Here is a 26,155-nt window from a genome sequence, read left to right as displayed (position 1 = left end):
AGGCTAGGTAGTGGTTTGGAGAGGATTAAAATTCATGGGATTTTATTTTGCTGCCATTGGAAAGAGGGTATCTGGGGAAAGAAAGCAAGTGCGATTTCGATGCTGTAGCCCATTAAGAATCGAAATGAAGTGTCCTAGAGCTGGAGTACTCAGATCACAGGCCACTAATCTGCAGAGATCCAAGCAAGATGGAAGCTAGACATCAATGTCAGCGTGTGTGTGTGTGTGTGTGTGTGAAATGTGTTCCAACCCCGACACCCCAGTTCAGCTCACAAATGCTGCTGGTTAATGTTGAGTTAGGAGGAGGTGAACTCTGTTCCAAACACACCCTTCTGCTTCATACAGTGTCATTAGGGATTATCACGTACAGAGATTATCCCCTCCACAGCTGCCTTCTGGCTGTGTGAGTGATTCCGGCACCTTCTCTTGCATGTCAAGGGCATCAGAGTTAAGGAGAAAGGGCCCTGTGGAGGGATGAGGACACTAGTCCAGAATGACATCTGTTGCTAGGGGGGCTGCAGCTTCTGCTACCTCCACCCTTCCCAGCACACCCCATCCGTGTTGAGTCACTCAGGAGTGAAGTGTATGCAGCAGGACTTACCAGCACACCCTTGGAGAAAAAGAAAAACCAGTTTTCCTGTAAAATTGTTCAAGTCAACAAACTTTGTTGTCATGGCAAGAAGAGCTTGAGGCTTGAAATGTGAATGCTTGATAGACCCCCAATATTCGGGGATTTTTTTATCACCCACCTGGGAATGGTTGCAACCGTGATCAGTGAAGATTGTGACAAACTTATTGATGGCATTGCTAGTGTCTTGCTGGTGGTGAACTGATGAGAACGGGTGCCGTTGTGCCTTTGTGCAGACATTGATCAGAAATTGATCTCACCCTTCCTGTAAAACTGTCCATCTCAGTGATACGAGGGCTATAGGCTCTGAAACGTTGCATTATGCTTTGTTTTGCATATGTGGGTCTGGGACCCCACCTCAGCTTTGGGGTCTGAGAGCTGGCTTACCAGCTCATTCAGAGGTGCTCCAGGGGTCCTGCCTGTAAATATGAGCTCATGGAGCTGGCAGGGGGGCATGAGTTCCCGGTTAGGATCTACTGTGAACTTTGAAAATGGACTTGAGGAAAATGAAGGAGGCCTCATTCCAAGCCCCGGGATGCACAGCGCCTGCCTGCCAAAACCCATGACCTTCACTTCCCCTGGGTTAGGCTGCTCACCTTAGGTGGAGGAGGATCAGTGGAAACCTTAATGCTACCAGAACACCAAGATTAGGATTGGCTTTCTCTGCTCCTTTTCATTTACCAGCTCTAGGTTTAAACAAAGCGGGGCGGGGGTTTTGGGATTTGAAGTCAGGACAGAAACTGAAATTTATGAACCATCTATTCTATTTCTGGCCCTGCACTAGGTGGTTTCCTTTCTCTTATATAACTGAAGCCTCACAGATACCCCAGAGTTAGTGATAGTGGTTATTCCCATTTTCAAGATGTGAAAACTGAGACCAGGAGAGGTAAAGGAATAGCACCCAAAGCACAGCTCCTGTTTCAGCTCAGTACTGTCTCGCTCCAAATGCTCCTTCCCTGGCCAACCTGAAAGTATAACTACTTAATATTTGACATTTTAAGGCCATTTCGTCCTCTGGTGCTGCTTTCCTGCCCCAGACTGATTTGTCCCGGCCTCAGTTGCACAGTTCAGCAAGGAAACCATCTGGAGGTCAAGCCACTGGTCACTGCTGATGATTTCAGATCAAGGCATAGGTCACTGTTGATGATTCCAGCTGCCCACCCCTTCCTGAATTATCATTCTCTTAAACTACCCCACCTCTCCCTGCCAGTTTTGGGAAGAATATGGGAGAAAGCTTCAAGGGAACAAGAAAGGCAAAACCACAGCAATTTTTGCGTCTATGTTCTCACAACTCTCCTCTCTATGCGTGTATGTTCATCTTAGAGTTGGTGAGGCCTTTGAACAAGGCATCCCATGTTTACTATGTCTAATGGCAAGAGATGTCAGAAGGAATAACAGAGAACCCTAAAACGTTCTGAAATTAAATGTGCACTTCTTATGGGTGTAAGTTGCTAAAATATGCCATACTACTGTGGCCAATCAAGCACCAAATACATTCCTGCGTTCAGTGTGAGGTGTCGAGTTAGTCCTTAAGAAGTTCTGAACACTTGTGAAACAAAGCCATTGGTGTGATGCAGAGAAAAGGGGGTTGACCTGAGTCCTAAACATGTAGAGAATAGCTCCATTGACCCTGGCTCATAGGAAGATGGCAAGGTTGGAGAGGAGATGTGTGAAGGTCTTTGTGTCTTAGGAAGAAAGGAGATTAAGCGAAGGGTTTTTTGTTCCATTTTGTTTTCATAACCAAGATATATCCAGGTTGTTCTACAGACACTCTTCCCTCTCCTCAGTGAACCAGGGCCATGTAGCCATTAACTTTAAGAGAGTATTGAGATGGGTCACAATTAGGTCATAGAAAGCTTTGCACTCAGTGGAGATAAGACAAGATAGAAGATATCTTCTATAGATAGATAGGTAGGTAGGTAGATAGACAGACAGATAGAACCTACACCACTTTCCCGTGAAGATTTTGGGGAGTTCTTTTAAGAGAAAGAGCTATTTTTTTCCTTCCCCCAGTGGACTCCATGGGAATTCGCATCCAAAGCAAATTTAAATATTAAAAGTCATTTGGGATTTTCAAAACCTCTCTCCCAAGCTAAAAATGGATAGACTTTTGAGCCATATTATAGGGAAAAAATAAATTTCCTGTTCTCAAAACCTTAATGTATTTTCAACCTACATGTCATTTTAATAGCTTGGTTATATAATGGCTGTAATAATAATTAGGCTAGCACGTGGCACTTCTTATCTGAGAATCACGGCAAGCTTTGATTTTTCCAGTTATTCATTCCTCTTAGGAAGTAGTGGGAGACATTGACAGAGGTGAGCTGATGAATCAGAAATGCCAATGGCCCGCCCCCGAGCCACTGAGTGCTCCCTGACAGCATGCAAAGCAGGAGCCAACAGGTCTTAAGTCGTATCCTCTTTTCACTCTGCTTGGCAGCAGCGTTTGCCTTCGAATCTGCTGTGCATGCACCCCCTTCCAGTGTCTTCTGATCCAAGTGGCCAAAAGCCCTTTGTGAGGGATCAGTTCTCATCATGAGTCAAGTAGGTTCAGGTGCTTGCTTTTACAAGCCATCCAAGCTCCTGCTCTCCTAATCCTCACTCTTCTTCGAGATGTGTATTTGCTCCAAAAAAGGAGAGGACATTCAAGGCCCATGCGGCTGTAATGCCACCAGAGAGTCCCTCTTAAATCGAGATTATGATTCTTGCCAAGATCTCAGTCTCAGACAAACCCCACCCTGAGGCTTAAAACTCCCATTTCTTTCTCTCTCACCCCACCTGTCGCTGCTTTCTCTGGGACCAAAAGGCGTGCCTCCTTCTGTGTCCTTCCAGCTGTTGCTGCTCAGTTGCTGTAGTCTGTCAAGCAGTAATTTCTACTTTTATTTTTTTTAACAACACGTGACAGTAAGATAAGCCCTTTTGCCCAGTTGGGAAAAACACTTTGTGAGGGTGTTGAAGGGCAGACCATGAGGGAACTGAAACCTTGTTCCGATAGGGATAAATGTTGCTCCTGCCGCCAGGCTGGCACCAGATAAGGGTAGCTGGTGTAGTCTGACAAAGCTCGGCATCTCTAGGAGGACACTGGAACATTCCATCTTGCCTGCCATATGCAAATCACTGTGCTAGACGGCAAAGCCTTTTTCTTCTCCCCTGCCTTTCTCCATTCTTCTTCCCAATTTTCACATCCTATTTACTCACAGTACAAGGTCTTATACCCCTCCCCTCCTCCCCCGCTCTGGTAATGTGGGGAAACGGCTCCTGCCCCCTACAAGAGAGAGCTGTTCCTCCCTCAGAAATCGGCCTTGGACAAGGCAAGTGGAACTTGCTTTCTCTGGAAACCAATGACTCCTCCCTCTGCTTCATAACCACCTTCCTCCTGAGACACACACCTTAGAGGAAGTGCCTGACACTGTCTAGCTCGTATTTGAGAGGGAATAGGAGAGAAAGCCAAGGGATAAAAGAGAAGGCGGCAGTGGGATAATGGAGAAAGGAGAGAAAGGAAAGGGTAAGTTAGAGAGGGAAGGGATGAGGTGTTGAGGCCCTGGGTAGGAGAGAATCACCATGTTAAGATGCCAATCTATTGGAATGGAAGCTTCTTGAAGCTCTACAACATCATCTCATTTCAGTGTGCTAAGGTAGATATACAAAGAGTCATTTTCAGTTTGAGGTCCTTTTCAGAAGATAAATTCACAATTATGTATTTTTGCTCTCTTAAAAACAGATTCAGAAAAAAACAAGATTGCAAAAAGCAGTCTCCAGGGAGAGTGCCTATTGAAATTCCCTTAAAAATGTAAAACAGGAGTTTAATTTCATCTTTGTTGACATTTAATTTTACTTAATCATTTTAGAACTATGATAAAGTCACCATTCCAGAAGCTTTGAAAATGGAGAAAAATAAGGAGATCATTTAAAACCTGTGATTGGTGATCTAGAAATTTATTTTTAAGTGATACTTTTATGGAACTAAAAAAGATATATTTACATTGTATCACTTAAGAATCTGTTTGGGTTTTTTTTAAGCACATAAAAAATACCATTGTATATTTTTGCAAGTTGTTAATGAAACGGTAATAAGCCAAGAACAAACACATGGCTACAAAATCAGATAGTCTCTCAGGTACTTAAAATTCATGTGGATTTCAAATTTATTGGCTGGAAATGATGGGGAATCCCCTTATACGGTCTATATTTCTTGCTCCAAATGCCTCTGAGCACATTGGACTTTTTTTTTTTTTCTTTTAACCAAAACAGCTATGTTAATAAAATTTGAATTTGCAAATGTGATAGGGAAAAGATGTTTTAGATTCTGGTTTGTAATGATGAGCCTCATGTGAGGTGGGAAAATTCCTTCAATGAAGGGGGCTTTTTGAATAGTTTGAGCAGAACTAATTCACCTTTGCGCTACAGTTGCATTGTTGACAGTCAAATGCTTTTAAAGAGATTGCTCTGTGTGAAGTCATGTCTGATAATAATAATAAATGGAATAATAATACATTGGAATAATACCATTGGGATTTTTTCAAAATATACAGCACTGTCGGCAAGAGAAGAAAATTAGCTAACTGGTTATAAAACCTCAATCACTATACATATCAGGCACCAGTCTCAAGTTTACAGTATAAACTTTGTGCAAAAGTGTTGAAAGAGCTTAAGTTAGTGAACTATATATATATATATTCTGGTTCATTCATTGAGTGCAGTGATGGGAAAAGGATTCATCCAGTTCAAGTAGTGTGTACTCTTTGGACATTTATTAGCACCCTGTTTCTATTAAGTGGATTTTTTAAATGCTAGTGATAATTCACTGTTCAAACAATGACTGTTGGACAGAACTCAATCTGAGATGAAGGAAGAGGAGAAAGTGGGTAGCTGAAACAGCACAGTGTTCTGTTTTGGAAGGCCTCCGACAAAATGAGGTCCTTCAGAAACTTTCCCTTGAAGTGCTTCCAGTTCTTGAATTGCCTTTTGTTTGGGAAATGAATAGCAAGTTGATTAAAAAAAGAGAGTGAGAGACAATTAGGGAAGGTAGGGGGAAGGGGCTAGAGAAGAACTGAAGATTTGTCTATGATGGAACTAAAACTGTGAGGAGCCCCATCCCCAGTGATGTCAGCACATGAAGGGGGTGTCCCCAGCCAGGTCACGTCCATGAGAGGCTCATGCTTGGCCTCCCCGCTAGCCCATCTGTCGATGAGATCCCTGGCTATAAAATAGCTTCATTGAACCCGAGTGCTCAACAGCGGCCCAGTGGAGCTGTCTGCCAACTGACTGCAACTGCCAAAACAGGATACCTGACGGCTCCTGACTGCAGGAAAATTAAAAAAGGGACCCGGTAGAGCTCTTTAAAAAATTTTTTTCCTTCTGCCAAAGCAGTGAAATGAGAAATTTAAGCTTTCCATCAGGTGGCATTTGATTGGGTGTTTTTGTTTTTAAGCTCAAGAGCTTTTGAAATTTGTATCTTTAAAAATGGCTATTGTGTATTGCTGCAATCAGGGAAACAGAAGAGATACTAGAAATGAAAAGTACAGTTGGAAGACTGCTGTGGAAACCCTATGGTGTGTGTGTGTGTGTTTTGTTTCCTTCTGACCTACATCAAGTGCCTATGCAACCACCACATTATTTATAGATTTAGCAGCCATACTGTTTAAACTCAGCTACACTCCATAAGCTTTCCTTGATTCGTATCATTGTATCCTTGCTCAGAGTGAGTGTTCTTTTATATCTGACCCTGGTTTTGCTTCTAATTTTAAATGGCAAAAGCAAATGTGCTTTGAAAACTGTTACACTGTAGTTGTTAAATAAGGCAATAACCTATGCACTTGCAATTCTTTTTCTATGACCTACTTACATACTACTTCACCCTCCTTATAGTATGATTAAAAGCTGCTTTGAATCCAGTATTGCCTCAAGGGATTTGAGGCTAGAATTTAACAAACTGCTGAGAAGGCTTAAGTCAGTAAGAGGGCTTCCCTACAGCTTCTTCCAACTAATTCACATGCAATTAAAGAGAAAATAAATATTTCAGTAGTGTATGTATATGTTAATGAAGCATCTTCTACCTTATATAATACAGATATATGTGGAGCTTTATTCCATAACTGGTTGGAAATTTTTTATTAATGCAGTTGTGTTTTGCTTCTGTTTTGGAGGCTGGATTTGTTCGTTCATCCTTAAATTTGTTATGTAGCCCCCTTATTATATACATTAGGGAATTATATAACATATGGAAAACCAAGGACTGTCAGTGATTGTCTTCATTTATCCAGCCAATAACTTTATTAAAATTATTGGAAGACCATAAAAATATCTTATAATTTCAAAAGCAGCCAGCAGTAGCTGTGGTCGGGAACAAATGTAGTTTAATATTATTAGGAATATTTGGGCATTGTGGATATAAGAATTCATTTTTTTTGCACCTGTGTCTCAATTCTTTATGTATATGGCAGTATTTTAAAATGAAGGGTAATCCAACCCTACTGCTAACTATCTCAGAGTTAGGAGGTTAAAAGCCTAATGTATTGTTCAGCTGAAGGAGGAAACCAAGTCAAGTATGTAGGGACTTGACCGAACATTCCAGGCTTGTTACTCAATATAGCCCAATGCATCAATGCTGGATTTTAAATTGATATGGAAATATCTATTTCCCTTCATAGCCTCTAAAGATGATCAGTTCTCATCCCAAGAAATGGTGAGGAAAAAAGTGATCTTTTGTGGTGTGTGATGTTTTTAACTACATGTGACTTAATTGTTTAACCCTCTGGCTACCAGGGCTATATCCTCATTACCATCCTTGATTGTAAGGAAGAAAGCCCAGCTCCCTAGCACAAAGTTCTGAATTTCTTTAGAATATTTATAACAACATGGAGTGAAAAATAAGATTTTTCAAAGCCATGATATATATGTGTATGTGTACTTACACACTCAGAAGTACACAATGTACGTTATCCTTGAAGTTTAAGATATACCATGGCAAAGTAAAATTTAAAAAACGATGATTGCTGAAAAAGATAAACTATAAACTTCTGCTATACAATTTATGATATCAATTTAGAATGTGAAATATGCCATGAAGGAATTTTACATAGTTTTGACTACTTTCTGAGAAGTTGTTTAACCCAAACAACCAAAGAGCAAACCATAATGAAGATGCTCAATTACAAGGTCACCCATATCAGCTACTTATTTTTCAAGAACGATTTTAAGTCACATGGAAAAATCATCTCTCCCGCTTCTATTGGTTTCTAAGGGTCTGTCTTTTTTCTCAATTCCTATTCATAAATGTCCCAAGTCAGAAAGGGGTATTTAAGCTTCATGCCATTACCTTGTAGATCTAACACTGTTCCAGGAAATCACCCCCTTGGCTTATAATCATTAAATTCTAGGAAATAAATGAGTGATTCCTCATTTTAAAACAGAACGTGATTTTCTGTTCACTGCATTTGCCATTTTCAGTCCCTTATACTTCTTAGTGTTTCCAAGATGATACAAAAGGAAATAGAGCTGTGCAGAGACTTATGTTTCTGCTTAAAGCACTGAGATAAGTCCCAGGGTGTCACTTGGCCGTTTAATAACGAGCGCTATTTCCGTTATCCTGGGCGTTTCTACGCGGGCAAGCATATGCCAGTTAGGTACGTTTAAGCACCCACTCGTGAGACCGCGTGCTCTCGTGGCTTCGGTTTGGGAGTCTGGCTTTAACCGGGGAGCGAACAGGCTTTGGCATCGGAGCGCCGCGGAGGTGCGGGATCCGGCGCTGCGGGGCGCAGCGGCGGGTGAGCGAGCTTGCGGCCGCGCACGGGCGGTCCCGGGAGCGCGGCGGCGCGCCGGGCCCGCAGGGGTTAAGCGCCGCCGCCGCCGGCCCCGCCTGCCCGCCGCACCTGGCGCCCGCACCGCGCGCCCCGGGCCGCGGGGATTGGCTGGCGCGGCGAGCCTGCGGGCGGCGCGGCGGGGCGGCGGCGAGCGGAGGCCGCGCGCACCTGGCCCTGCCCGTCTCGCCCGGCGCGGCGCGAGGACGCGCGCACAGCCCGCCCCGCCGCCCCGCGCAGCCGCGCGCCCAGACATGACTTCTGCCTTCACGCTGGATTTCCTCCCGGACATGATGGTCGAGAGCCGCCTGCTCGCCCCCGACAGGATGTGAGTGGCGCTTGGGCGGCCCCGGGGTCTGCGGGGGTCCCCCGGCCGCGCCCGCCCGCGGGGCCCGCTGCCCGCCGGCCGCGCCGGGAGCCTCGGAGCCGGGCGGGCGGATGCGCGAGCTGGGGCCCGCCGCCCGCCTGCGGCTCTGCGCGGCGACGGGGGTGCGGCGCGCGGGGCGCGCCACCGCGGGGCCCGGGTGGGGTCCGGCGGGCGCGGGGCCGTCCGTCCCGGGAATTGGGGGGGGGGGGGGGTCCTAGTGTTCCCGGAACCTGCAGTCACGGGGGCCGGCCGGCGCGGCCGACTGGGGTCCGCGTTTCCTGGGGGCCGGCCGTGCCCGGGCCGCGTGTGCGAGAAGCCGTGCGCGCGTGCGAGGGTGCACGCGGGTGTCATTTTAACTGCGGGGCTGATGGAGCAGCGGTGGCCGAGTTCGAGATGCCTTCGTGCCAGATCGCCCGCTAATCTGACTTTCAGTTCCCAGAGATCCCTCTCCTCCGGGGAGGGGTGGCGAGAGGGGGGGAGTGGGGAGGAAAGAGAAGAGAGAAAAAGGATAATTGCAAAGTATTAAAATAGCCAGGTGTTACCAGCCTGCAGAAATTAGAGGTAATTTTTTACGTAATCACGATGGTTTGTCTGATATGCAGCCTGTAATTTAATAATTAATGTGATTCTGGTTATTTTACATCTAGTCGAACTAGGATAGAGAGTTTTTTGGGGAAGAAGTAGAGGGTTGGGATTCTTGAGCAACGGAAAGTACAGTGTGCCGAATTTTTTATCTGGCTTATTAGCCTTGATAGGAAAGTTTCTCTTATAAGCCCGGGCACTGTCAAGCCGATTGACTAGACTTGTGTTTCAGGCATGTTATGGAAAGAAATCTTAAGAGACTGAAAAGGAAGGATTGCTCCAAGTGGGAAGGGAAGGGGACTGTATCCTTTTTTATTCGTGGAATATATAAAATTCTTATCAACAAGAAAATTGATAGCAAGTCTCCGTTACAATGAAATCTAGGGGAATAAAGGACTGCTATCCTTGCTAAGAGTACATAAAAAACATTTCATTATCTACACGCAGTTAGACTGAACATGTATATTTCTGGCATCTGACTGTACTTTCTGAAATGTTCAGGCCATTCCAGGCTTTTTGATCCATTTCCTTGGCACCTAACTTTCCCCTCTGGTGCTAGATTCTTTTCCTAGTATGTTAAGTGTTATGAGTTGAGAGATTCTTGGTTCTTGAGAAACTGGATAGTAGCCAATTCTTTGAGCTGCTAGAATTAAGGGGAAACAAATGAAAAAATAAGCAAGCGAGGGGCATAATAGAATCTGATGAATGTGAATTGGCCTCTCAGTCAGTAGTATTAAGACAGTTAACTCCCTTGTACCCATGACAGGTTCGTTGTCTCAGCTGAGATAATCAGATAATGTTAATTAAAATATTGAATTGCCTTTCAGCAGTTTTTCCCTGAGAAACTCATCTTGAGGAGTAACACCCCCATGGTATTTGATTTAAAAGATCTTTGTCCTTTTTCCCCTTAAAATATTTATCTTTATAGTTATGTAATACATGTTTGTACATTAGCTAGTTGGAAAGTTGTGTTTTCTCCTTTATATTCTAGGAGTGTTGAACTGAACCAAAAAATTGGCCTGTCACGAGTTTGAATTCATGGTCATGTGCGTCTTAGGTGACAGTACTGTATCTAGTTAATGAATGTTCTATGAATTTAAAGTGCTAATGGCTTTTAAACGATGATGTTTTTTGTCAGTTAAGTGATGAATTATGAAAATTTAATTTGTCCTTTTCATTTGGTGAATAAATATGGCATGTTTAAATTATTCGCTCGGAATAGAGCCTTTGTATCTTAGCCTTGGAGTCTCCTATACAAATCCTAATATAACTTCTACCCCACTTCTCCTACAAATGTGAGTTATTTCCAAATTATATCCTTTGGAGTCAAGCCTAAATTGTTTTTAGTGTTTGTCAACTATTGCTTAATTGAACTTAAAAAAAAAAGAGAGAGAGAGAAAAATAGAGGACTTGTAAATGATAGTTTTATCATTTGTTTCTAAGATAACTATTGTATTGCTGAGTCTGGAGAATACTGTAGCATGTTTTCCAAAATAGCTTGCAATTAACTCAGAGACTCTATTTGGGGTGCGTGGGAGGGGATCTGACAAGCTGAAAAGGCTTGAAGGCCACCTAGCAGTAAGTTTTGTTGCCATATTCATATGCTTGAGAAGATAGCAGTGTGGATCTATTGTTTTCCGGAGTAGTTGTCGGTTACAGTAAATTGCCATTGGGGCTAAATTGCGGTCTGCTGGATATTGGCCTATTCTGAAAAGGAAGTTAAATAAAGTATAGGGGTTTTTCTGGTGTTGATTTTCTAAAGCTGTAGAACATATTTTCAATGGTGTTTTCCCATTAGAATATATTAGATAAGTTTGCAAGATGTAATATGTTTGAGTCCTCAAGGCAGATGAACAAATAGCATTTGAGATGAATTATTATGCTCGACGGCCCCACGGGCCACACGGTGTTTAACGAGCCAGTTCATAAAGCTCTGTGGTGATATAGAATTGCTCTAACACAGGCCTCAAAGTTTGGGGATTTTAAATGTTTGGTATCAAAAACGTAAATGAAAATGCACATTTTAAATAATGTCAACTATTAAAGCTTTGTTGCCTTTCTGTTACTTTAGAATATGAATATTGTTTACGACAGAGCATAATGAAGATAAAATAGGAGCGATTTAATTTTTTTTTCTGTCTTAAACCGGGCAGTTGAGTTTGGATCAGGCATGGGAATGAGTGTTTTCTCCTTTGTTTCACCTTTTTAACGATCATATATAGAACTTAGGGTCTTTAAAATGTGAATTTAAAAAACAAAAACAAAAAACACTCTAAGGCATAATGTCTCAGAAATGGGAAATTGCAGGTGGAACAATCTATAAATGCAGCTTAAAAAGTGTTGCTGGGCTTTGTGGTATGGAAATAAGATATTGAGAAGGTACCAATAAATTAATCTTAATTTTTTTTTTAATATTCAGTAAGTAACCTTGAAAATGAGAAAAATCATCCTGAGTGTAAATTCATTAAGTTGGTGAATCAGCCCTTTTGTTGATGAATTCCCCTCAAATTAGTATAACTGGAAAAATTTCTATCAGTGTGCAATTAAACTGAAGGGTGGACCTCGGGATGTCATTGTGAAAGACGCAAGGGGCTTTAGAGACCATCTGATCAGACCTCCCCTTTGATACATTAAGAAACTACTAGCAAGGCAACATGACTTGTCCAAGGAGGTGAAGTAATTATTGCTCTTTTCTGACATTAATTGAATGTCTACCGTGTGTCAGGACACTTTATTTACGCTGTCTCCAGACGTCACAACAGATCTGCAGTGTGGATGTCATCCTGCTTTTACAGATGATTCTTAAAGATGTTACAAGTTTGCTCATGGCACCCAGGGAGCCAGCAGCAGAGCGGCAGTGTGCTTCTGTGTGCGTGGCATGTGCATGTAGGCACACGTGCTGATGCCGACGAAGAGAGAGCTGTGAATTAAAGTATGTGACACAGAATTATGCCACATGAGAATGAATGAGTATTATAGGAAACAAGTGTAGGTCACCTACTTAGAGGACCTGGATGGCCTGGAATGCTCGTTTTATTACTGTCTAATTTGATTCAAAATCATATTGATATTCCTTTTCCACATGGCAGTCTAAAGTATATTTGGAAAAAGCAATTACAAATAAATACCTAGACGACTCAGATATCTCATCTGATTCCATGATGGCCATGAAAGAAAACTAAAATGAGAAGACTCTAACAGAGGGCCTGTGCTTACAATTCTTAAAGGAAATTTTTAAAAATATATTTTCAGGTGGAATTTCTCAGTTAACAGTACATATCCAAGCATCAGGTGTTTCCTGAAACTCTTCATTCATCCCACTTTGGCATTTTAAATGCTAATGCTATCTTTGATCTGAGTAGAGGTATTGTTTTAATTATTAGGTCTTGCTATTTAATTTTAATTTGCTGGATTGAGATTACATTGGTATCTGTTGATAATATGAATTGAGTTGTGTTGGGGGACAAGAACTCTGAAAGACAAGATAAAAAGGAGGTGGGATTTTCAGATAGGAACCTAATGATTAAGATTTCAAGGGTTTCTTAAAATGTTTCCCCCCTCAGAGGGGTTTTTCCTCCTTAACAGCCATAAGTGTAGTTGGCCTCTGATGAAAGACTACAATTTCTTTTTTTTTTTTCTTTTCCCCATACACCTCCAAACTTTTCATTTCTCTTTATCCCCTCCTTGTGGTCTTATTCCTCACAAGCTAAACACATTCAGTTCGCCGAAGAAAAGAGAAAAGGCGATAGAGCCAGTAAAGGATATGATCCAGCTATTGTGCAAAAATTCAGGATAGCATTCATCGTTGAGTCTTATATTTAGACTCAGGAGGCCAGATATAACATGAGCCTTATGTCAATGTGGAGAATAAAAAAAAAAAATCCCACATATTGCTAAACCGTACTGTAAGCATTTCTCATCTTATTTGCATTTAATCGCGAAACATTATATTGTCAATATGTTTCAGAGGGCTCAATTACTAAGTCATTGATGTAGTTTACCTCCTACACTGAGCTTTCCCCAAACTGAAACTTTATATTTCCAATGTAAAGTCCATTTGGCCTAGATAAAGGGTTTTGTTTTTCCAGGGGAAAGTTCATATTTTTGCTTTTTTTGTTTGAGGATTCGGCCATCACAAAGAGAAGTATTTCTCAGGTATAATATTTGTTTTATAAAAACTGCAGAAGGAAGGTTTTGGAAACAACTAATGTTTTCCAATTCAGTAGCACCTCCAAGTTCTCATGTAGGCCATTCTCTTAGTTTTTACTCTCAAGGAGGTATGCAACAGTATAATGAAGCCAGCATCAGTGGTGTGCTACTTGTGTAGTAGTGCAGAAAATGTATTTTTATTTTTCCTTAAGAAAAAGCTCTGCTGAAACTGAGAGAAATGGAGCTGCGCATTCCTGGAAAAACCTACGTGGGAAACAAAAACTAATTAGAGCAGTAAATGTGATGCTCTCAGGTAATTGTAAAATAATTATTCCCCTTTAGCATCATCACTGTTTAATTGTGCCATCCAATATTCTCATGCTCCGAATCCAAATGTGGAGGCACAGAAACCTCGTTCCCCTCCTGGGAATTTTTTTTTCATTTACCACAAGCTTTAGACTTCTCAATATTTCTAAAAGAAAGGGAGCGACATTTTAGGGGATTTTGAATGACTCACATTCCCCCTTTTTTCTAAATCATGACAGAAGGGGATTACTCCAACTATTTATATAGACATACAATTCCAGTCATGTGATTTAAATGACTTGTGAGCGTATTTAAGATGAACACTTTCACAGTGCGACACCTGGAGTTTTATGAACTGCAGATTGTGTATTATGTTCAGATACTGAGAGTGATGTTTTAAAATCAGCTAATAATTTAAAATGTAAGGCTAATAAATATGTAATCATATGGCTTTCAGAATGATAGATGAATACAAATTCAGTTTTTGGTTAAATTTTAATTACTCTCTTTGAATGAATGCCTCAGAGCCAACTTACAAGCAAATTATTAGAATCATTTTTTCATCTAAAGATTTATGTAAATTATGTTTAGGCTGTATTTAGACTAAAATATTTTCAGTTTGTTATTCTGGAATTTTTTACCTGACCCATATGCCTTCTTTCTGTGAGGCCAGATTTTAAATAAAGACATCTATTCCAAAGAGGTCTTGGTTTAAATAATCTTTAGGTCAGCGTGGCGTAGCCTAAAGATGTAACCTTTTCATCAAAATTCCTTTAATAGTGGTAGTGCTTTTAGAAATGGGATATGTGCAATGTTTTGGTTTTAAGTCTCAACATTTAGAGAGGTCAAAGAGTATAGTCTCTTCCATGAGATGGTGTGTGGTTCTCTGTATCATAACCACAGAAATCAAGTTCTCCGTTCCCAACAGCTCCTTTGTTGGACATTTACAGGCTCAAGCAGGACTAAAGATGTTCTCCTTCCACAGATGATGGTGGTGACTCAACCCAGAGAGAGAATGCAATTAATTTAAGTTGGTTTATTTGACATTTTGACATAATTTCTGGACAGCTTAAAAATTTTTTTTGAGTACTATAGAGCAAATTAGTACTTCCACTTACATCCTAAGTCTCTATGATTTTTATCCGGAAAGGCTTTACTTTTCATGCTTTTTTGTTTAAAGAAAATTCATAGCATGACTTAGGCTCATTAAGTTTTAAGGTCCTATTTTATATTCTTTTCCGTGAATTATATCTTCATTTCTCGTAGTCTCCCCTTGAACAGGGTAGTCACACCTCATTTATCTGACATAATAAAATCAGTTAGTCCTTTAGGCTGAAAGAGCAAAATATTATTTTGTTATTCAACTGGCTGTAGTCAGAAAGCATAAAATAAGAGTGTGATACACAAATATATATATTTAACACACACGTGTGTATATAGGTATATAAAATGGAAAACCATCTTACTGAGCATATTTCTCTGCTTTCATAAAATGCCTTACATTTAATGGTCTTTGCTTATAAAAGGTATGAAATGGTTGCACATTATAACGTAGAGTCACAGATTACACAGATGTCCAGTAAATTGGTGATAGTCTGAGAAAGTCTCTGGCATGTGTTTGTTTGTTTGCTTGGAACCGTAGGATGACTTCTCTGAAGGTGAAACAAGAGGTTCAGTCTAATAATCCTGCCATGTCTTATTTGGTTTTTTTTCCCCCTGAAAAACGGAGACCCTTCCCGTATTAGTTCCTTTTCTATCTTTGCTGCAGTCTTGGGACCTGGCGCTCCTTCTGTTTTTCAGTCCCAATTGAGATGTTTGTTGCTGTTGAAAGGAGTCCTTGAAATTTTGACTGTTACTAACAAGGGTCCAGCACATGAACTGAGCATTTAGAAAGGTGTGGTCACAGGAAATAAAGGATCCTACAGGGGTAGAGTAGGTGGACATACACAAACACAAACCCATACACATACTTACCCACTATTGTTTTGTCTTTGGCACTCCAGAGTAAGAGGTTGGGTATCCAGTAGAAGTTGAAAGCTGACATTTCATTTTCTTTCTGAAATATCATAGGGGAATAATAAAAGAGAAAGATGATATGAAAAAGGATAAAGCAAGCAAATATTGGGTGGAGGACTAATGTAGATTCATTTAGTTATGCTTATGTCACTTACTCTCCCAGTTCTTTTTGCCCCAATCTAAAGAACACTGAATATTTCCTGTTGCCTTTCTTCTGTTTTCCTCATTTTTATCTCTGTAGCGCTTTCATTTCAGTCTTCTCTAAAGCGCATTTTCTTATTCCTTTCCTGGAACGGTTCCTCCTTTTCGAGATAAGGGGGCCACATCTGTCCAAGGCCTTGTTCTCAGAACTGGAGCTCCAGAGGAGAGCAGTATGAGAATGCTCACATCATACATTGCAGTAAATCCCACCACAGCAGCTGCGTACTTCTATGCATAAAACTGTATTTTGACTTCCTACATTAGAGAAGGGGTGTTGAGTTTTCTGGTTGAGCATAAGGGTTAGCATATTTTAGAGCAATTAACTTTATGGGTGTCATTGTCCTGGCCAGCTATATTTGGCTCCGTTGCAGCTGTGTTTGCCTTCTCAAAATTGTCACCAGGAAGCCTCCAACTGCAATTACTCCCTAGAGTCTGTGCTGGTGTAATCTTTCCCTGTGACTCTCATTGTCCACCTAACCATCTTCGCCTGCTGTCAGGGTTTAGAGATGACACCCCAGTCCTTTGGAAAGCCTGAGCACTGGTTGACACTCCTGGCAGCCCCAGCTGTATGTCAGAGCAGTTTCTTAGCATTAAGTCTCTGCCCTTACGTTACACCATCATGCAACCTGTCAGGATCTCCTTTTTCTCTCTCTCTCTCTCTCTTTCTCTCTTAACACACACACACACACGCATAGCCCGTGTTTTCCCGACTCCTTTCCTTCCTTTTGTATTACTCTTTGGTGTCAAAAAGTCACTTCTAGCATCTACTGATGGGCAGTCTGTCTTCATTTTCTGTAATTGCCAGAAGGCTTTAGAGCACATTTTTACTTATTCTGATGCCTCCGATGTCCCTGACACACTCATTGTGTTGCAGTGGATACTAGGAGCCAAATCAGGTTTGTGAATGTTTTTTTTTTCTTCCTCAAGAACACTTGCCGCATGATTTACTTTTCTCTCAGGAAAAATTTTGGAAACATTTTTCTTAATACAAAATATTTTAATTCTTACAGACCATGTGCAGGTTTTAATTTTCAAATAGAATTAACTTCCTCTTCGCCTGTCGGCTGCTTGTCAGGGATGCCCGCCCCATGTCAGGGGCTACCCGTGGGAAGCCAGTGGAATTGCTAGGGACATTGCTTTAGTGCTTTCCCAGGCATGGGTGGACAGTCATCCTTCAAGGCCAAGAGCCCTCCAGGCCTTCTCCTGGCATGTCTTCTGATTCATCCAGAGCCCACTTCAGATCTCGGGTGATTTACCAGGATGCCTCGTCTAGACAGTAAGGATAGTAAGATACGTTTCTTACTTGTCCACGGTAATATTGTGAGGCTAACACTGGGAAAGGACTGACAGCCTACATATTTTATAGCTTCACAGTCCTTAAAACTGACCACAAGTTCATCTCAATTTCCTGGGAGACTCAAATGTAGTGGAACGTCATTACAACTGAGCAGTTAATGTTTTTTCCCTCAGAACATTCATGCTTTAAAGTCTCAGCCAAAGGCCCATAAAGCAGTATTGTGCCCATATAAACTTTCAGAAAATGTCCAGTCCCCAGGTCAACCTTATGAAGACCAATCTTTTATTCCCTCCTCTTTTCTACGTGTTGATGGAGAAATAAAATGCAGTCCTGTTCCAACTGTGAACTTGTGGTCAGACCTTCCATTCTGGGATGGGGTGAAGCAAAAGCAATATCTCCATCCAATATCCCCATCAGTGCATTCTGGAAAGCCCATCACCACGCTGGCTGAAATAGATGTTGATTTTCTCAGGGAAAGAGAATGAGCCACACAATATGCAGGCTGCTTCTCCCATAATGGGAATCATAACCCTAGCAGAAGCCCAGCAGTTAAGCAAGCAAGGTTGGTGATATGAATATGGAGTAGGGATATTGTAGACCCAGCAGCCGAATGGCCTCATTTGGTGCTCCAGCCACAGAATGCCTGGAGAATATGGACAGAGAGTCTCTGAAAGAGGAGATGACTTGGAAAAGGAAGCAGTAACATCTGCCTTAGGAGGTGTTAAGATGATGGTTGCACTGCTTGTTTCATCAGCATCTAGGTTGTGCCTAGCTGCAAGAGGCATCCTTGTTCTGTTTTTGAGCTTTAATTAAACAGGGTGTTTGTTCCCCCTGACATAGCTGAAAGGTCCTTGGAGGCCTAAGAGAGCCGCGCTGCCAGAGCTGACCTGAAGATCTGCCCCTAACATTAGAACTGTCTTTATTATTCATTAGGATCAGACATGATCACGGTCCATTTAGAAGGCTTGAGTCTTGGTGTCTGAGTCCATTGGTTCAGAAATGCCCTCTGTGAAGGCCCAGGAAGGGTGGGCACCTCCTCAGGCTCAAAACGGGGTATCGGCTGTGGGAAACTCTCCAGGACAGGAATGTGACTTCACAAACTTAGACCCTCGTGCCTCACATCACAGACCTCTTTGTACTGGGGGGAACAGGGGACTCCCTGCAGGCTGTGGGAACGTGGGCAGTATCAGAGATTACTGCTCTAAGATCTCTAGAAAGGGAGAGCTAGGTCTGTGTGCAAAAACCGGCAAAATCTTTAGAGAAGGACTTGTCACAGAGATACTACAAATATTTCTCTTCATGTTAATTGGCGTTGTGATCAGCACATTTTACCTTATCAGGGTAAATGGAGTCTAACTAACTTTTTAGGCAGCTTTTCATTCATGCCAAGAACTTGTGTCCAGTTATTATAAAAAGTGACTAGAAATGGACTCATCAGCCGCAGAAGCAGTGAGATGGCCTCACCTTTATCTTGCTTCTAAGTGTGTCTTGTGTTTCAGGTCTACTCAGAACATGATGCTTTTGACCCAAGTTTATTTCTCATTCTCTGTTCAGTAAAGTCATGTAGAACTGAAAGTGAAAACAGAAGTTTTTTGGTATCAACAACACTGTAATTCTCTGACAACCGGGAATGTATGTTTTGAGAGTGTGTTTCTTCTAATTCTGATTACTAACTCTCTAAAGGACGCTGCCTCCCTGTGCCTCCATTTCTTGAAATATTTTGTGATTTAGCTTTTTTTGATTTAGGATACACTATGAGATAGCCATGAGGCCAAGAAATTTATATAAATTATCAGTGATCTTCAGAAACATTTTGTAAGGTTAGTAGTATCATTCCCATTTTGCAGATGAGGAAATTGAGGTTCAAGGGAGTGGCTATGCTGAAAGTCGACTCTGTGTCTATCTGTATCTGTCTATTTCCAAAGAGTGGCTCTTCCTGTTGTAACACCCTTGATTTGTCCTTGGAGGTTGCTTGTGAAACTTTTGAGAGATTCCTTTGATCCTTCTAAGACCATAAACAGGTTGAATTTCCAAATATGTGGTTGAACTGGCAGCCGAATATGTCTTGAGCCTGAAATACAGGGTCTTAGCCATGACCCAAGTCTTCTGCGTTTTATGTGCTCTTGCACGGAAATAGCTTTTTCTTCATTTTATTTTGCAGCTAGACCAATTTCTGAGCCCAGAAGGTGGGCATGTTGTAAGATTTGCATCAGTTAGAAAGGGGGACCAAAGCAGTGTTGAGATCTCTTATTGCAGAGGCAGATTCTCACTAACTGCGACGCTACGGAAGCAATTAGCATTGAGCATTAAGGTGGATGCTCACTCTTCAGGAAGGTAACTGTATATTTCATGAAGAGGTCTCTTGAGGATTTCATTTGCCACCTGGCATCTGCCCCCATTTACATCCAATTTCTTAATTTTTGCATCTGATTTAGATGAACACTTAGCCTTTCTCAGGGCACCTCTTGCCTATATTACACCTTCTGTAAGTTAGAAAAAGGGTGTCTTGTCAGAGTAGATTCCACAGGAACAAGGGGTAGAGTTCAGTTCCCACTGCTCCCAACCCCTAGTTATTGGGTGACCTTATCTAGTATCCTTCCTAGAGTTACACCCGTTTTTACTCCCTTCTGCTCATGGGCAATGGAAGAAGTGAGCCTTGCAGCCAGATGACTGGATTCTGGGTGATTTACAGACTGACCTCTTAGGGTCTGGTACCCTCAATATACTTTGGACCTCACCCAGAACTTTTGGCTCAAGCCTGTAAACATTTGATGGGATCCTGGGTCTTCAGCAAATCATAAATTTTTCTCTGATGTGTGGAGACCCTATGTAAAGGGAGGGATAATAGAAAAGTTAGAGTACAATTCATGCATGGGAAGGTCTAACTCACAAGCCCTTTCCTCCCAAATATTAGCTTGTCGAAACGCCTTTACTCTTGGCAGGAGAGAAGCGTCATAACTGAAGATGATGTGATTTGAGTGTTTTCATACCCTGCGTGCTTATTGTATTCTTGCTACTGATGCAAACATTATCTATAATTACATTTTCAAGTGACTGAAAATTGCAGGCTTTGTTGAACAAAAATACAGCCAAAGAAAGGAATGTATATCCACTCCACCCTCATTATAAGGCTTTCAGAAATCAGACTGTAAGGGCCAATAGCATGGTTCCCAACTGCGTGATACCAACTCCATTCTCTGATGTTTGAACACTTTGTCAAAATGCTGGGTTCCCAGCGATGATCATGTCATTGGAAGAAAACGCTCTTACTCCTTGGCTCTCCCGATTGCTCCGCTGTCGACTTCAGTCACAGAGGCGGCCCCTTGCCTCACCCTCCGTTTCCAGGACATAAAGCAAGAAACCACCATTTGATTTAGTTCCAAGTGTGAAGGGCAAAGTAGGGGGAGGCAGTTGAAGTCCAGACACTGTTGCCTCCCAGGAGCAGATTCCAGATACCACTGCGTATCCAGACATGTCATAGTCTTCAGATACCGCTCCTCACCCTCTTTGCTCCCGGGGCCGAATCACAAAACAGGCTGTTCCTTTGGGGACTGACCCCATGAAGCACTCTTCCCTCTTCCTTAGAACCTGGCTTTGGTAGAAGAAACACATCCTGGCCAGTTTCAGTGTTCAAGACACAAGATAAGATCGTATTTCTAATTTCTGCAAGAGCTTAAAACCTCTTGGAAGTTTTCAAAAGAGCATATAACCAACCTGTCACGGCTGAGTATTTTGCTCATTGTTGATTAGCATCTTAAAATCCAGGGGAACATTTAATGAAATGAAATAGGAATGGTTCCTTGGCTTTGGATGGGAAACAAAGGGAAGAAAGATGTTGCCAGTTTTGGTGTTAAGATGCTAGATTTGCAGGCTCTGCCGTTTTGCAGTGTTATTGTAACTCACCTTCATGCCAAAGGAGGGTTCCAAACCTTTGAAAAACTAACAAAAAGTATTGTGGTGCTGAAATCCAAACTAGCAGCGGGACAGATATTTGACTAAAGTTGCTCAGCAAACCCACAGACCATTCCTGAGTCTTTTGTGTCCTTCCCTGCAGAGTAGGATAAACCTGTCATTCAATAAATATTTATCCTGTCATAATGAAATGGTGAACAGTTGAAATCCATGGTCTACCATATGCAGAGTGATTTGGACTTGCCCTAGTATATATGTCATGATACCTTTTCTAATGTTAATATACTCAAATGAATTTTGGGTGTAGGACAGACAATACCATGATATGAAAGTTACCAATTATCTTCAGTATTTGAATGCTCATAGAGGTGACATAAGATAACTTGGAGTCCAAGTAAAAAGCCTTCTGTATAATGCACACCAACAAGGAGTTTTTCTTTTCTTATGCAAATTGATTGTTATAAAGCCTCTGCTGAGCCATAGCTAGTCTCCATAATATAACATAATTGCCCAATTGTAAGGTATAAATGAGGGCAACTCAATTTGTATATTTCATGAATTCCCTCTGTGAATTACAAATACTCTCTTTCATGTACAGGGCACTTTTTTTTTTGACAGGTTATGTGTTTATGCCTCTTTCTAAGTGCCTGGGCTTTTGATAGCTTGGATTCTTAGCCAATCAGCAAAACTTACTTTAAAAAAATCTAATTAGCCTTGAACCAAAGTAAATTAGCTTTTAAAGTTATCTAATTCTCAGGGTTTCTTGTTGCCTGCACAATAGCAAATTGATTCCACTGCGGTACAGTAAATGCAGTTCAAGTCAGAAGGTAGATTGCAGTCGTACAGTTTGTACAGCAGATTGTATAGTTAAAATTAGGTTGGACAACTGAAGAGTTTGAGATTTATGAGTCACAGCCGACCTATTATTTAGCTGGACTCATCAGTCGGTTTGTTGTCAGGTAGATAAAACCTAAACATTTTCTGTATTGAATTCTGTTCCTTTTTTTTGAGTCTAAAATACCTGCTAGTGGACAAGAGTGGCAGCTTATTTTAAGCACCATTCCCAACGCATATACTTAGAATCTTCAAATCTCATAATGTTCAGAATGATTATATTCTTCTAGGCGTGACAAAATTTTATCCAGCATACCGAAGTTCCTACTTCACAGGAATTAAACATGTGGTGATCCTGAGCTTCTCACCTCACCGATGACATTTTCTTCTTCAGGGCAGGACTGGTTTCAGATGAAGAAGGATCTGCACTTTCATATTGTATGGGCTCTGTTGAATTAATAAAAGACTTTTTTGTTGGGTCTCAAGGATTTGTTATGTCTTTCTTTATCCTGTAGGTCAGATGAGGCCTCATCATTTGCCTCACCAATGTTTTGCCTGTCTAGATCCCTCCTAGGTTCCTTAAAAAATATCCCACATGTTCTTTATTACTAAGAGCATCCTGGTGAAAATGTGCATGTACATTATTAGTAGTTCGTGATCTTGACCATTTACATTGTAGAATCCAGGTAGCTTGAAAAAATGGGGGAATATCAATATTTATTAAAACAGGTCATATTATAATTATTTCCCAGCTAAAAACCTGCAAGGGCAGTAGTGGCTTGCTCCATTAGGTCAGATGGAGTCTGATGTTGTTCACAGGATCAGTTGTGCAAGCAAAGAAATCTAGGTTTTATCTCCTCTATTCTTTCGCTTCCTGAACTTCGTTGAGACTAGCCCTGCAATTTCTCGTGGATCCAGAATCTTCAGAACAAGCAGGCATGGAGCAGTGACAGCCTGTGGGAAAGCAGCCACGTGGTTGGCATTCCAGATACAAACTTTTGAATGCTGTGGGTCCTCAAGATAGGGTGAATGTGTGTCCTGGTTTGCTCAGACACTCCCAGCGTACACATGTCCTGTTGTCCTGGCATCATTAATTATAACATCCCCTTGCACTCTAGAAGAAGTCCCAGTTTGGGTGATAAATTGCGTGGTCCCCCTTCTCAAGCCTAATCTCATATCACTAACCTTGCTAAACCTAGACAGAGTTGGTGAAAGACTAGGCAGATTTATAAAATGTTTGCCAATTTTTAAAGTCTGTATGAAAAACTCACCCAAATCTTTCCTCCAGAATACTTGAAAACTTTCAGGAAAAGACATTCCTCTCCTCTCTTTCTCTGACTCATTTCTTTACCTAAATTCTTCTAAAGAGAAAACTATTCAGGATTTAACAGTAGTTCTTTTGGTGTTTTTAACATGTTGGCACTGTGCTGGGCACTGAGATGGGCTGTCTAGAAAGCTGATGTTCCTTTCTAACCCAGATTACTTGTGCTGGAAGTTCTTCTCTACATCCTTTAGTAGACACCCTTCCAACAGCATGTGGGCTCAGCTCTGAGACAGTACTTTGAAGGAGAGCCTTTCGGTTCAATTCATGAAATAGCTTTCCCCCATTCAGGGAAGCTCATCTTGGAAGCCCAGGTACTTCTGATAACTTTCACCTGTGGCCTGACCAGGACCAGAAAACAATCAAAGGATATTGCGTTTGTTTGCCCTCTGTTTGCCCTTTGTGCATGAAGCAAGAGCAGAAGAGCTCCAGAGAGCTCCACCAAGGTATAATGGCACCAGGGTGACCAGGTATATTTTTTGAATTTTAATCTCTGGGATACTTTTTTTTTCACTCCGTAATGCTCATTGCTCTTTCTCATACGGTGCTAGAATTTCAGAGGATTTGAGCAATACGTGTTTTTAAAATCGATTTCCTGATTTTTACATTTATACCCAGCTGTTTGTTATTCAGTTCAGCCGGCAGCATCTGAGTCTCAATGGACCGTGTAATGTGCAGCTGTAGCCAGATGTAATGCTTCCTCTCCCTAAATGTTGCTGTTAGGAGCTTAGAGAGGCAGGCTAAAGACTGCTGATAACTGTGTTGCCTGCATTAATTTACCCTCTGGAGCTACACAGATTCTGCTTGGCAATTTTATTTCATGACCAATAAGCAGGGAAATGTTTTGTGATCTCCATCCCTGGTAGTGATATTGACACTGTCTATATCAAGTATATCTGCATTGATATGAAAGGTACTTGTAACAGCTAATTTAAACCGCAGGACGGGGTCTGATCTGCATGCATAAATACCCAGAGCCAGGCTGTGCTTCGAAACACCAGCCAGGATGCAGATTAAAACTTCGTCTAGATTAAAATAACTCCATCAACTAGTCTCAAACAGAGCATGTCTTCAGAAAAATAACGTTAGGCTTCTCTCTCCTTGTTTCTAATGTGCGTTTATTATTCAAATCTGTGTTTCCTTTTGTATTCGTATGATGTATCTCTGTTTAGTAAATTTAATTACTTCCCTTGGAGGCTTTAAATTGAGGGCAGCTTCTATTAATTGTTAATTACTTTCCCCTGCGATTTACATGGTAAAGGCACAGCAGCAACTAATTGAGGTATGTTCTGTACAATGACAAGAGGCTTCTTTTGGTCTCTTTATTTACCTTTTTATGGGGAACGATTTTTATTTCTGTACTCTTATATTTTGTTAAACATCAGCGTGGTCATTCCATTGGTGTACTGGCTACTCCTACAATGTAATTTTTTTTTTTTTAATCTGGATAAATGGGTTCAAGTTTGACTCTGTGTTGCCACCTGGTGGTGCCTTGATCTCTCTCAGTTACCTCAGAACAGCTGTCTAATCTGGGTCTATTCCATTGACAGTTTTTCCCCATGACCTCTCTGGGACTTAAATTCGGTCCCCTCTCCACCGGTGACCATGGGTTGGGCATGAGTGTACTTACATCATTAAGTGTTTATTGCATGTCTTCTCCCTCGCTGGCAATTTTGACTGCCACCTCCATAAAATTCCTCTCTTAGCTTCTATGACATGTGACTCTGGCTTTCTTTTTCTGATTATTTTTCAGTTCTTCTCCCTGCACACCCATTCTTTCTGCTTCTGGGCATCTCGCATCACCTGCTCTTTGGCTCTCAGTGTGTCTTTCACATCCTGACCTGTTTTAGAGAGCTTATCACCTCAGCCACCATAGCTAGGCTGATGGGGAAAAACCCCTCTGTGTGAATATTTGCTTTTTCGCTTCTGCCTGGATGTCTTGGTAAGTTGTATTTCGCCCTCAGTAGCCTGGGCACATGTGGAGTCACCCCAAGTAGGAATGGTGTCTTCTTGCTGGGTCCTGGACTTTCTGGGCACTCTTGAGTTGTCCATGGTCCCATTGCAATAATTAACTAAGAGCAATATGAATCCCATGAAGGATTCTGTAATTTTCTAGAGGAACAGTAAGAGTTGTTTCTTCATTACTTCACGGGACTCAGTATTTCACAAAATGCCACCCCACGGCCAGGCTTGGGTTATTAGTTTCTTAATGACACGCCATGTCCCGATGTGCTTGACTTCTGCAGTCCTTCAATTTTTTATTTAATTTCAAAGAATCATAAAGGTAGAGAGCAAGAAAGAGGCAGGGGAGAGCTTGAGTTGATGAGCGGTAACAAAGTGAGAACCCGGAGACTCTTTGCTATTGGGAAGCTTAGGTCTGGGGCCAGACAGCATAATTTTAGCTCGTCTTTTTATTGGGCTTTGGAAAAATGCTTGACTCTCCTCCTCACTTCAGTTTGGTAACCATGCTAAATTATAACTCTACCATCTCTGCTAGTAATAATATGCCTGGTAACTGCCATGGTCCCCCAGGCTGCCCTGGGCGGACCGAGTTGAACCAGCAAGGAGAAGCATAGGTCATCGTCCCAGGGTGGATGGTTCAGCCTCCTTTGAGAAGTGATTTCCCCTTTTCCCCACCTGCAACCTTACTTCTTTTTGGGGAATACTTCTGCATAGTCCCTGGCCTGGCATCTAGGCAGTCTGCAGTGTATTGGACTGCAGAGTTGAGTTGGTAGAGGTACGT

The 26,155-nt window shown here is 41.7% G+C and overlaps 1 protein-coding gene across 24 annotated transcripts in view; it reads left to right on the top strand.

Annotated features, from left to right (window-relative positions):
• The window catches only part of CELF2 (CUGBP Elav-like family member 2), an 840,440-nt gene that overhangs the window by 516,559 nt on the left and 297,726 nt on the right, over nt 1-26,155 (top strand). For 5 of the 24 annotated variants that reach the window (XM_058282425.2, XM_058282418.2, XM_058282414.2 and 2 more), the window contains exon 1: nt 8,575-8,755. The exons of 14 other annotated variants lie outside the window; for them this stretch is intronic. In XM_058282425.2, coding sequence (XP_058138408.1) covers nt 8,682-8,755 — 74 coding nt within the window. In that variant the 5' untranslated portion in view covers nt 8,575-8,681. Of the gene's footprint in view, nt 1-8,170; nt 8,254-8,566; nt 8,756-8,927; nt 9,356-26,155 lie in introns of those variants that run through there. 5 more of the 24 variants (XM_058282423.2, XM_058282419.2, XM_058282417.2 and 2 more) reach the window with 5 other exon arrangements.

This window comes from Dasypus novemcinctus, chromosome 20 (genome assembly GCF_030445035.2).
Source record: "Dasypus novemcinctus isolate mDasNov1 chromosome 20, mDasNov1.1.hap2, whole genome shotgun sequence".
In the NCBI taxonomy this organism is placed as follows: Eukaryota; Metazoa; Chordata; class Mammalia; order Cingulata; family Dasypodidae; genus Dasypus; species Dasypus novemcinctus.
This window is presented reverse-complemented; position numbering and strand designations above follow the sequence as displayed.